This window comes from Parasteatoda tepidariorum, chromosome 3 (genome assembly GCF_043381705.1).
Source record: "Parasteatoda tepidariorum isolate YZ-2023 chromosome 3, CAS_Ptep_4.0, whole genome shotgun sequence".
NCBI lineage: Eukaryota > Metazoa > Arthropoda > Arachnida > Araneae > Theridiidae > Parasteatoda > Parasteatoda tepidariorum.
The window spans coordinates 1,239,527-1,252,953 of NC_092206.1; the positions used below are offsets into that span (position 1 = coordinate 1,239,527).

General features: G+C 33.6%; 1 protein-coding gene across 1 annotated transcript in view; it reads left to right on the forward strand.

Annotated features, from left to right (window-relative positions):
* LOC107436626 (cubilin) overlaps positions 1–13,427 on the forward strand; it is a 51,724-nt gene that overhangs the window by 36,381 nt on the left and 1,916 nt on the right. Inside the window, exons 14-20 of the mRNA XM_071178171.1 lie at positions 1,805–2,071; positions 4,295–4,514; positions 5,396–5,547; positions 7,099–7,239; positions 9,116–9,376; positions 12,084–12,230; positions 13,012–13,284. Of these exons, the coding sequence (XP_071034272.1) occupies positions 1,805–2,071; positions 4,295–4,514; positions 5,396–5,547; positions 7,099–7,239; positions 9,116–9,376; positions 12,084–12,230; positions 13,012–13,284 (1,461 nt within the window). The remainder of the gene's footprint in view (positions 1–1,804; positions 2,072–4,294; positions 4,515–5,395; positions 5,548–7,098; positions 7,240–9,115; positions 9,377–12,083; positions 12,231–13,011; positions 13,285–13,427) is intronic.

Below are 13,427 nucleotides of genomic sequence, written 5' to 3' on the forward strand. Positions count from 1 at the left end.
TATAATAAAAGGAATGCAAAACTACTTTAAATTATTCTGATGTAAATACATTACGAATGACTGCTGGTGAAATTAAAACGAAAAACAGGGGTTGCCATAGCAACGCATGCAGTGACGACGCATGTACACTGTTCACTCTTACTCTTGAGCACAGTTGAAAAGTGCGTGTACACCATCAAATCCAATCCAATACCCATTTTGCAAATGGGTAAAAGTTAAAAAACAAGTTCCTAATTTCCAAAAACTCCAGCTGCGTAGTTACAAACTCAGTTATTCAATTCCATTATTTCATTCAAGAAAAAGTGTATAAAAACTGTTTATTAAGCTGGCAAATTTTCAACGTTTATTTCTTCTCATAATTTTCATCTACTTCATATGTGTTAATTTTAATATCTGACAATGTTAGAATCGCAGACATATTTGAATTTATGAGGATTGTGTTGTAGTTTGACCATGATTACAGCTTATATTTATTACACACCGTCTTAGCTTTCATGCACATATTCATTTATTACAGAAAGCTATAGTCTAAAAAAATAACAACCTTTTCGTTCAAAAAATATTGAAAATTGCGAAATGGCTCCCTGAATGGAGCATTAGAATATATATATACAGGGTCATTCATTATTCCCTCCGGGGTTTAGCAGCGTTATAGTAAAAAAATAAAGACGAATATGGCAAAAAAGAACATATGAAATTATTCCGAAAATATCCGAAGTTTTAATTTAATCAGTTGCCGGTAGAAGCCAGTTGTAGTAAAGAAAAATGGCGTTTACAGGCGGAGGGAATATCGGTCAAAAGTTGCGTTGCAAAGATATAAACATTTATTCAAAATATTCCTTCTAAAATAGTCCGACTTGTTATTCTACATTACAAATAGAAAATCTAACTTTGTCTCTATTGTGCGAGAACTCCTCCAGATTAAAAGTCTGGGGCTGCCATGGTTACAAGCTAGAGCACATTTCTAATGGAGGTGCAATGAAGGCGTCGAATGGTTTTCAAGATCCAAGAATACTTCCTATTCGAAATGACTTATCTGCGCTCCTGGAAAATCATGAAGAATCATGGAAAGTCATGGATTTCGGTATTGAACAAAATTTGTCATGATTTTAACGATTTTTTTAAGAAAAATCATGGAAAGTCATGAACTTAAGTCGCCGAAAAATGTAATTTTTAAAATGGAATCCCCCTTCCCCAATTTCATGGTGTCCCGATTATCTGATTTTGTAACAGAACCCCCACTCACAGTCATATTTATTAACATATGAAATGTTTTCATCTTGTTCTTTAAAAATTTTCTTTCAAAAAATTAGGGAAAGAACATCATTTCTAGAGCAAATTATCTTTCAAACACACACGACATGTCTGTGGTTTCAGAATTTTGTTATTATTTATTTTTTTTATCAGTTTAAAATTCTAGATAAAGCAAGTCAGTCATTAGCAAATTTTTTTTTAATTCCGAAATTAGAACAGAAAAAATCAGGAGTATTTCTTTTCTTTCTGATGGACAAGAAAAGTATCTTGAGAATATAATTCTGCAGAAAAAAAAGAAAGAAAATTTGCTTTCGTATTTTGTTCAGCCATTTTATGGCTTCAACTCTTTCTTTACTCTGTTTTTTTTTAAAATCTATAAATATGAAGATGCAGTGTATAGCAGTTTTGGTTATACCTATCATTTCAATGAATGGTATTAAAATGCTTTTTTAAATTTAGTGTTGTGTTTTTGTTGGAGAAAATTCGTCAAGTCATGAAAACATTCTTGGAATGAGTCATGGATCTTCAAATTGCATCGTTATTTTTACAGGTGCTACTCCTCCTGCATTGACACCCGGTGATCCTACTTGCGGTGGTCACTTAACTGGACCTTTCTTTGACATTCGGTGGCCAACGGTGACAGACTATGGCCAGACAATCGAATGCGTCCACACTGTTCATCGACTGGGATCTGATACGTGTAACTTGAGGGTGACTTTTGTGACTTTTGATCAGGGTGACGCCAGGGATTGCCCGAGACAATTTGTACAGATCGGTGATCATACGCTTTGTGGAAAACTACCGGCATATACAGTCAGTGAGTAATTTCATGCATTTCCGTGCAACCATTTTATATACGATTATGGAAAGTTCTGTTTATTGTTTATTCAAAATATAGAGAGAGAGTTTAGATAAACCATAAAAAATGCCTAAAATGCGCTTTTGATATTTTGAAAACATATTTTCAACACTTCATGAATTCATCTTTAAATTTTAAGTTAACAACAGAGGTGAAACAGAATAAGGGTGCATTAAATTGAGAAATTTTGTTTAGACAGGAATATGAATGCACTTTTTCAATTAAAATCCTGTTTTGCACTTCGAAGCTGTTCTAAGGGCAAAAGTAATTTTGTAACACTGAAAAAATTCAATAAAAGACGTGCTGTTTACAAATTTGGAACTAAATAATAATTTGAATCACTTGGTTCGAATCACTGATCTGAAACACTTGATTCTCACAACTAATCCGAATATTCCATTTTTCGAGTAGTGATTTCAATCCCTTCATTCGAATCATTGATCTGAATAAAAATAATTTCTATCAGTTATCTGTTCTGAATCGTTGATTTAAAGGACTGTTCTGAATCACTTGATGGGAACAGTGATTTGAATCATTTCATTGGAATTACTATTTTCGAATCACACGGTTTGAATCAGTGATCTGAATCAAATGATTCGAACCAGTGAACCGAATCATTTGGTCCGAAATACTCTGATGACACTCAGTAATTTGAATCACTTGATTCTGATCACTGGTCTCATTGCTTGATGCGAATGAACGATCGGAATCATTTGATTCTAACAGTGATATAAATCACTTGATTTGAACCACTGATCCGAATCGCATCATTTGAATGAGTGATCTGAATCACATGGTTCAAATCAGTGAATCCAATTACTTGATTCGAATCACTTAAATCCAATCAGTGATCTGATTTTCTTGATCTCAATCAGTGATCCGAATTGCTTGATTCAAATTATTGATCCGAATCTCGTGATTTGAATCACTGGTTTGAATCACTTGTTTCGCATCAGTAATGATCATGAAATTTATGACTCCACAATTTCGTGACCAATAGCATGATGGTGGCAGCGTGGGCGTTCCATGGAGAAGTAAACAACGAAAGCCTGCCTGTGTCATTTCCTTAAGAGGTGAGCGCATTAACTCCCAAGTCAATGAAATTATTTCTAAGCTATTATTGACGCTAAGGAGAGCTTTAACTAATTGTGTATTTATGTGTTACCTTGAATGATCGAATTTAAGAGAATGTCGACCGGTGAATGTCAACAATCACATAGTCGCTTTGGTGATTATTTCTACATCCGTTTGATGTTTATTTATTCGTTGATATTATTCTATTTATTCGATATATTTGCTGAGGATAGATTAGGCAAAACATCGGAGTACCGGTTAAGTGCATACTGGATTTAAAAAAAACATTGATATAGGGCATACCGGGCAATGACACTTCACTAGACCTAGTATATATTTCGGATATTTACCAAAGCAGTTGAAGTCCACCCATTTCTGTCAGTCACAGTAATGTAATTTCTCTAACGAAATGTATAAAAGTATGTTTCATACTTTCAGAACACTTTATTTTAAAATAATGTTCCTGCAAAACTAGACTAGCAATCGAGCCCCATTGCGAAAGAAATTCCGACGGTTAGTGAATGTGAAGAGCAAGGTCTAATCTTTTATATATATATATTCAGAAATATCGCATTTATAGCAATATATGTGTCTTGATAACGACTATTTGCTTTTACCATTCTTATTTCTCTACAATTTAGTTTTTTATTTTAAAAAAGAAAAGAAAAAATAATAATGATAAAAATCCGGGGGAAAAATATTTAAAAAAAAAGGAAAGAAATTCATAAAATCTAGAAAATAAATGAATATTATCTATTCATCAGCTCACACGATTATATCCGCAAAAAGAATAATATACACGCTCCTTTTTACGGATATAATCGTGTGAGCTGATGAATAGATTATATCTTTTATTTTCCATATTTCAAGAATTTTTTTTCCTTTCTTTCGAAAAAGAATTTTTCTCGGATTTTTAATATTATTTCTTCTCTTTTTTTATTGTTCTGTAATTTTTCAATATTTTCTCTTCATTTTGAACTTGTTTTATGAGTTCTATTTACTTGCAGCTTTACTTGCACAGTAAATGAAACTTATTGTTTTTCTTAACTTTTTTCCTTTTTGTATTTATTTATTATGCTATATATCTGAATGAAATTGAATCGACAGGAGATTATGACTTTTTGGATTACACTCTGATAATCAGGATAACGTCAGCTCAATTACCCCGTCCCAGAATTCACCTACAAGTTCAGCAGTTGCCATGTGGAGCTCACAATCCTCCATCCCGCCTCCCTCCACCCACTTGTGACGAAACATTTCAAGGACCTGGATTCGAACTGCGAAGTCCTTATTATCCTCATGGTATAACATCCAGTGTGGACTGCAGGTAACTCTCTTTTAATAACTGGTTGATTTCTACAAATAATATTATATACTCTAAAACTTTTGAACAGAATATAACATTGTTACATTTCAAATCATCAGTTATCTATTTCTCAAATACGATTACAGTGACAAAATTTCAAATTTTTTCAATAAATTTGAAATTTCCTATATATATTTACTACATTTATTTTTTACGGAAATACATTATATAAATTTACTATATATATTTTTTACGGAAATACATTATATAAATTTACTATATATATTTTTTACGGAAATGTAATCTTCATTTTAAAAGGTCCGATATTTGTGCTTGGAAGAGAGGTGTAGAAAATAGTATTTTTCAAATTTTAAAATGTTACAGTTCTAATAAAAAAGTTCTAAAAAGAAGCACATTGCTCTTCCACTCCCGATGGCAAAGATTCTTCAGCACGTCAGCGAGTGCTGCACATCATCCGCTGATTGTTTTTCATCTGAAACAAAGACAAGCCTGATTGAAAGAGAAAAATCATTTTTAATTCCTAAACTTTCAGCAAAACTTAAAGTTTAGGAATTAAAAATGATTTTTAATTCCTAAATCAGCAGACCTGAATCAGCAGCCAATCAGCAGATATCAACGAAAAGAGATGACTTTCTAAATAATGGACTTCAGTTCACAAACATTTAAATGACACGAAAAAAATAAATTCTTCTTTTCCGGAGTTGCCTTTTCTAGACTGTACAGGGACTTAATCCATTTTCTTTAACTTTCAGTTAAAAATGTTCAACTATTTTAATTTACTTTTTAACGACATTTCTTAGTGCATCGTTGTTTTCTACCTTATCTGTGCTCATTTTGCTGTATATGAAGCCTATTTTGACAGCAAACAAATTCTGTTGCAGATACATAGTGAGAAAGTCCTCCCCTTTCATTTGCCACCTTGAATTAACATTTGAGAGATTTCAATTACCTGAGAGTAGACAATGCTATGGAAATCACCTGAGAATTGACACAGAGAGGTTATGCGGAAGCTCCATATTACCCTATTCTGTCCGTGAGTATTTCTCTCAATTTCCTTTTAGTCATTTTCAGGAAATATCGCTTATAATTCGTGCTTCCTTAATAGGGATGGTGTTCTCTACACCGCCTATACTTCCGGGTTTCCCGTGTCCTGGGAAGGCTCACACATTGTGTTTTGAGACTCTCTTTAATATTTCTTGTATACGTGTATTTGTTACCTGGTTTATATTATTTGGGTTTAAAACAGAATCTCTATAAGAATTGTCATATGAAGAAAAGAATGGTTATAAAAACACTTCTTACCTTGTCAACATTATACCAACTTGAAGATTTAAACCTAAATGATCATTTGTAAAATGAACCCGCTATTCGAACAATTGGATAAATCTAGCCTTATGATGGTGCACGGCTTGTCATAAGAATAAACAGTCATTGTAAAAAGAGGCCAAATCGGGACTGCCAAAAAAGCGAGAAGCTGTCACCCTTTTTTAACGATACGCCTGTAAATAACTAAAACAAATGTTCACCACAATGACTTAATATCCTATGAAATACATCAGCTCAGAAGTGTTTATTATTAAAAATGAAATTATATGTTTGAAAATATCGCCTCGCAGAATAAGCTGTGTTGTAGCCGGTCGAGACATTTATATTAAGAACACCATCCATATATTCTCTAAGTAATCCTCGGGCAATTATTTCGGTGATATTTTTGTTGCATTAGTTAAATTCTTATAGGTTAATAAGATTCTTGACAATCTAGTATTGAAAGGACGGGATAGCCTGGTCGGCATGTCCAAGAGTTCGATCTCCACCGGCCGAAGACGACTCTCCGTGTAGTAAATGGTGTCTGATGCACGTCGAGTCTCAAAGTCCTCCATGTTCCCGTAACAAATCAATACCACTGGGATCCAAGAGTTTCCTTGTCTTTTGGTTTGGGTTCAAAATTGCGGAGTTGAACATGAGTAGTCGTAAACCCAAAATTGGGTTCAACGACGGAAGGTTTTAAACCCCTATTCTATCGATTCCTATAGAGCAGTGTTTCCCAAAGAGTTTAGCGGGCATTCTTATGCGAAATATCTCGCAACAAACGAAAATTTCAAAACATTTTATTTAAAAACAACCATGAAAATTTAAGTTGACATATTTTTCTATTGGCCATTTTTTGCAGAGTTATTAATGAGTGGTGTCAACAGCCAGTTTTTGCGCAATTTTGTTTCCAGTGAAAAATACATTCATTCTTTTATGAGTGGTGAACAGCGTTACGGAAAGTTTAGAAAAGGGTGCACAAAAGTCTGGGAAACAATGCTATAGAACAACCGATTCATTTCAATCAGAAAAAAAGTTTTTTTTTTTTTTTAACCATTCTATCCTCTTGATGATAAATGTAAAACCTTTCAATAATCGTTCATATAATCTGTTTCTTTTCAAATGATATCACTTTTCTCCGGTTTATTTCCAAGTTAGAACCACCTTTTGAACCCGAAAATTATTTAGTTTGCATAACATAAAAAGATTTTCCGCCATTGTTATCCAAGTGAAAATTATAATTATCAGATTTAGGGACGGCATCTTTTATTTTCAGGAATGTACGATTTTCAGACGTCGGAAAAATTAATCCACTTCAGTGCTGACCACATTCTTCCCGGAACCGGTTTCTTAATCCGAGGACGTCAAGTTCCCTGCACTTCCTCTCTTCTGACCTCCAGTGGTGGAAATACTGACCGTAAGTAATCAATCATCTGATGATGAATCATTATTTTTACACTCCATTTCATAGTGTTACTTTTTTTAAAGATTGGCAATTTATCCCTACTGTTTTAATAAAACTGAGATGGGCACGGAAGGCCTTGGCCCTCTGTGGGCTGTCGCGCCACTGAGCTTAGTTTAGTTTGGATAAAATATGTGTGTTCACTACACTATTGAGGAGGGGGGCTCTTATTTTTAATTCACAAACATATTTCATTTAATAAATTCATTTTATAATATTTGATTCATTCTAATAAAAGGAAGAATCGTATTTTTTCAAACGTTACTTAATAAGCCGACTAATTTCAATCCCATCACACTTTGATCCTCTTATAATGAACTCTTTAAAAAAAGGGTCAGGAGCTTTCCAATGAGGTGAACCGAGTTCGAATCCCAGCGAGGGTGGGTCGATGCGAATTTTGCATCCGGCTTGCACCGACCACTGCGCTGAAGTGAAATATCCTCAGTGGTAGACGGAGTATCATGAATTAGAGGACCCCTTGTCGTCAGGCTAACCGTGTGAGGTTTTCGTGGTTTTTCTCTCCATGTAAAGCAAATGCGGGTTAGTTCCATCAAAAAAGGGGTTCACGAGGGAAAGTTTCTCCCAATACTTAATTCAGGTGTTCCCTCGTCTTCTGGATCAGGGTTTAAAATGATAAGGCTACGGAGTTGATCATGAGTTGTCGGCTGTTATAAAATGAAATCTAATAATAATATTAACTTTAAAACTTCTTTCATTCTCGGTAACATTATAGGCTAAACTATGTGTCGATGAGCTTAGAATAACATTTTATGTATTTCTCAAATAACTTTTTTGTTTTTTTCTTCTTTTTAATAGAATCTTAAGTTCTTTTTAAGATAAAGGCAGTTTTCATAAAATATTTTGTGAAATTTGTATAAACAAGCATCTAACGTGACAGTCGGTGCTGACGAGAATCTCTCTAACAAAATAACTATTTTTTAGCAAAAAGTGCTCGCGGGTGCTCTTCTTCAAATAAAAACAAATTCTTTACAGATCCCATGTGTTTTGATCCTGTAGTCATTTAAGTACTGTTGAAATTCTTATTTTAATAACAACTCAAGGCAGTGTTGCCAGACTTTGAAATCAAAAAATACTACAACTTTATCTGAAAAAATACTACAAAATACTACAAATTTTTAAGCGCCATCTACAGAAGTAATTTGGAAGTTGAAATTATATTAGAAGGATAAAATACTATTAAAGGAATAACAATACTATTAAAAGGATAAAATAAAAGGATATATTGCTAAGAATAAAAGAACTTTAAGATGTAAAAACATTTATCTTTTCCCTTTTATGCACTTATAGTTCAAGTAAACGCGCAGTAGCAAAGATTTAAATGAGCAACTTTGTCTTAAAATAATTGTGCGTATCATAAATGATTTATAAAAAATTTTTAGAAAATTGAACTTAAATGAGAGAAAAAAACGTATTTTATTTCATATCATACATACGTAATTTATCTCCACAACGTAAAATCTGTTTTAATAATGTGTGTTGGTTGCACAAAAAGCAAGTTAGTTGCAATTAATAAACTTCTTACAATCATCACTAGATAGAGTATAAGACGAACTGTAAGCGTCTGATTTTCATGGCTATTTAAAAACTAGAGAGTGGCTCTTCTTTGATTTAAAAATTGATCAAAGAAAACATACCACTTTTTTAAAAACGAAAAATACCTGGTGAAAAAAATACTAGGTGGTATGGCGACCAAGGTTGCTAACCAGTATGGTGTTTTGATCCTGCATCAATTCTGGAGAAATTCTTATTTTAACAACAGCTCAAGTTTGCCAACCAAAATTTGGTCAATAATCCTTGTTCTCTTTTTCAGAACTCCCTTCCCCATCCTCCGCTGTTCGTTGTGACCAAAGTTTTGGACTGGATGAATTCACCATTTATAGTCCAGGTCACCCACTCCACTATCCGACAGACACCCACTGCCGATACGTCATCATCAGGTCAAACTCAGAGGTGTGCGGACTGGAAGTGACCTTTGTAACATTCGACCTGGAAGACTATTACCAATGTCAGAGAGATTACTTGGATATAGATGGGGAGAGATTATGTGGATTGCTGCCACCTCAATCCATTCGTAAGTATCTCATCTCAACATCTAAAAATTACAATTTAATAAGATTATTCGTCTGTGCCACATCTAGATGGCGCCACGTGCGACTTTAAAAAAAACGAAACAATTGAAGGCGGTATTAAGAAAGGTTTGGTGTGAATTACTATTATTTCTTTATTTTATTATTATTATTTTTGTTTGTGTTGTATGGCAAAGACATGTGTTATAATAGAGTATTTTCAGCCACTGAAGAATTTTAATGTGAAATCATTCTCATATAATGGAAATCTACGAAAAGTACCTGCAAACGTTATGACGTCTAAAAAATGTAATTTTTCCTGTTTTTTTTTTAAACTTGAAAATTGATTAAAAAATAAAACTACAGATTTTCCAAAGAAGTGATCCTTAAAACAGTCGTTATGTCAGATAAACTCAATGATCAACGCTTCTAACTTGTGATGCTTTGAATAGGATATAGTAAAACTAAATGCTATAGTGAACGAAATGTTCGTGCCTTGCTTATACACATCTTATTTTTTGGTGGATAACCAAAAGAAGAGAGTATCTTCCACTGATTCTTTTCCATGATTTTTGAAAATACACAACATAAAATACCGATTTTAAAAACCATATATTGAGTGAAATGCAGCATTGTTTGTTTCGATCTCACTTTTCCAGACCTTAATTAAAGGCCAGACCTAATTTTTTTTGTACGCAAGACGAAGAGTTATAAAAAATATAAGTTAACACATTTTTTTATTTATTACATATTGTTTTTTAATCATTTTTTTATTTCCTTTTATTGGTTATTTATTTAAATAAAAGAAACAGTTCTGAAAAATGGGTTAAAATTGTTTGCAGTACCGATATAGTGAACTCCCGGTTATAGTGAACTGAAATTTCGGTCCCTTGAAGGTTCACTATACAGGAGTTTGACTGTATATTAAAAATCAATGGTATATTTGGAAGAAAGGAATAAGTTGTGTACCTAAAAACTAGAATAATGGAGCGATAGTTCTTTTAAGAGAAGAAAAAAAAATCATTAAATTTATGAAACAAAAAGTAAGTAGAGTACTTATTCGTGTAGGGGAACGGTACTATGAGAAGCGCCCATGATGTCTGGTAATAATTACTCAATAAAGTAAAAAAACAACTTATGTACTAAAAAGCAAAACTAACGAAAAATGATGAAATTCGTCTAGTAGAACGTAAAAAAAAAAGTTAAATTATTATTGGCAAGTCAAAGATGTTCAATTAATTTTGGTGAATTGAAGCAAAATAAAAACTAATAACTTACTAATTGTTGCAAAATAATATGAAAATTATTAAAGAAGTGATATTGCTTCATTCATTTTGTGAATCGGCACTTTTGGTACTATGGAAATGGGTGCAGTTTAATGGGTACCAAATATACTAATATAGGTACCATTAATATATTTGATATCTATTCAAACTGCATCAAAGCAAGAGTATAGAGGAGTAATCAAGGGAAAGGATGAAAAAATAATAATAAATAAATAAAAGGGAATTATTTTAGCTTTATGAATTGTGTTGGTACTAGTCTGTCAGTTTTGTGCGTGATTTAGTTGTGTTGTTTAGTTTTTTATTTCACCCCATGGGATGCCTGCAAGTGACGTAGTGCGGTCCTGATGGGCTGTTGAAACGTGGCATTTGTTAGCAACTGTTCTTTCCACTCTATTTCGAGTAAGCCGAGCCCCATCCTGTGTCGAAGTGACACATTCTAAATTCTTTCACGGAGATTCTTTCTCAAATATTTCATGGAGACTTAACACAAAGATAGGCATGTGGAAAACTCATTATGCATCGATATGAGCAACAAAAATATATCACGGTTACAATAAAATAGTAAATCTAAGTGAAGTAAAAGAAGGAGACAACTCATTTAATTAACTTATCGTTTATCAACTCATGTAGCTGAAGCAGCACCATTTTGTCTATTATCTGACGTCACGTGTGTGGGTACAGGAGGTCTTCTTCTTCTTTACCCCATTGGCTTTCTACTAGCACTGGTTAAATTGAAGGCTTTACAATTTTGTGACCAGACGATAAAAATGTGAACAGTTTTGAATCTCAAGTGATCGATTAGAATTCCGACGATAGGACTGACTTCCTTAGTGATATCCTAAGTGATAAACGAATTAAAATTTTCTTGTCCTGTGACTAACCATGAGAGTTTTTCCATCTCCATGTAACTCAAACGTGGGTTAATTCCATTGAAGTCCTCCAGGAAAGCTTGTTTGTCCTATTGCTCGATCCAGCTTGTTTTCAGGGTTGGTACAAGACTGCGGAGTTGAACCTTGATAATCCCAAGTTTAAAAATGGGTCAGTAGTTCGACGCAGGTTATAAAATAGTCAGAATGGCGCGCCTACCGCATTAACTTTTCAATCTAGCTGGTACTCATAGATTTGAAACTGGTTTTCCTCCACCAATGATTCCCAATGACAGCGTTTCTCAACGCATAAATTTTTTTTCCAATTATTTGAACCTCATTACTGCGAAATGGATGCATGAATGGGTGTGGCAGACATCGAATTCTCAACCATAGATGGCGCCACTGCAAAACGAGAACAATCTCACCACTTGCCTTAATGGACAACAACAACAAAGCCTTGATTTTTGAAAATCGGGTTGCAGTATATTTGTAATGGGTTATAATATGTTGTTTCAAAATATTTATAAATTAAGGGTTGATTCTTTCTTTTCTCTCAGGAAACTATGTGTTCCATCCGGCTGATCGAACAAAAGTAATCATCTTCCATTCTGATCACGCAACCACAAAACAAGGGTTCATCCTGAGGGTACGACAAAACAGAATCTGTCCACCTTCAGTTCCTTCACTTCTTCCCGTATCTCCAGGTATGATGGTCGTCGGCCATATTATTAGATTCTATGTAAAATCATACTATACAGCTTTATTGTTTCTACGACACTTGCTTACGTTACTCTATCAATGAGACGATATATAATATGAATTTGACGATTGAACTAATTCGACGATATATTTTATAATTATGGAATATTTATTATATCAGGTATTATATTGTAATAATTATGACACGTGTTTTAAAAATGACATGATTTGCACGTGTTTATAGGCAATACTTTCACATTTAAACATACGTGCAATGGATTTTATTCAGGAGATTTTATTTGTATTTATTTTTAACGTATTGCATGCCTCCGTGTTGTGATGTCATCAAGGTAGATGTTGTAAAAAGACGAAAGAGGGAATGCTCTGATGGAGAGAATTGTTTAGGTGGATTGGTTATATTAACTTTCTTCATCTTTTACCATTGTTAATAAATATTTTCTTTTGTGTTGTAAACTGGTTACCATTTTTTTGACAAATTGTGTTTTTGGGAAGCATCTGAGTGAAGAAGGGAAAAGAAGGAAAAAATTTAAGTAATATCACAACAACGTTAACCCATTGATACACGAACGTAAACAAGTGAAAACCGGTTTCAGCCTCGTAAAAACAATAAAGATGTATAATAAAAAAAACAATAAAGCCACCTGATAGTTAAGATTTTACATGGGACTAGAGTTAGAGGGGATATTTAAAAAAATTGAAGTAAAGGCATTTAAGAAATAATGCTTATTTTTTGTATAAATTAAACTCAACTGTTGATTCTTTCAGCATCATCACGAACGAGTGGCTCACCTTCTACGCCTTCATCCGGGTGCGAATCTACCTTCTTCTCCGCCCCACGGGGCATGATTAGATCTCCACGATTTCCTGGAGGTTACCCATCCCTTCACTGCATCTACACATTTGTGCAACTGAGGGGATTCTGCAGTCTGCAAGTTACTTTTAGAGATTTTGATCTACTGCCCGGAACAAATTGCATCATAGATTACTTGGAAATCGAAGGAAGGCGTTATTGCGATGGACAGTTATTCCAAATAAACCGTAAGTTATAGTAAAGTTATAGTAGAAGTAGTAGCAAATCGCAAGTCAAGTTATAATATAGTTATAGTGTTATAGGTATAGTGTAGAATATTATAGTAACTGTTAGCACCAAAATTAGCTTTCTGCAAAAATTGGAACTGTAT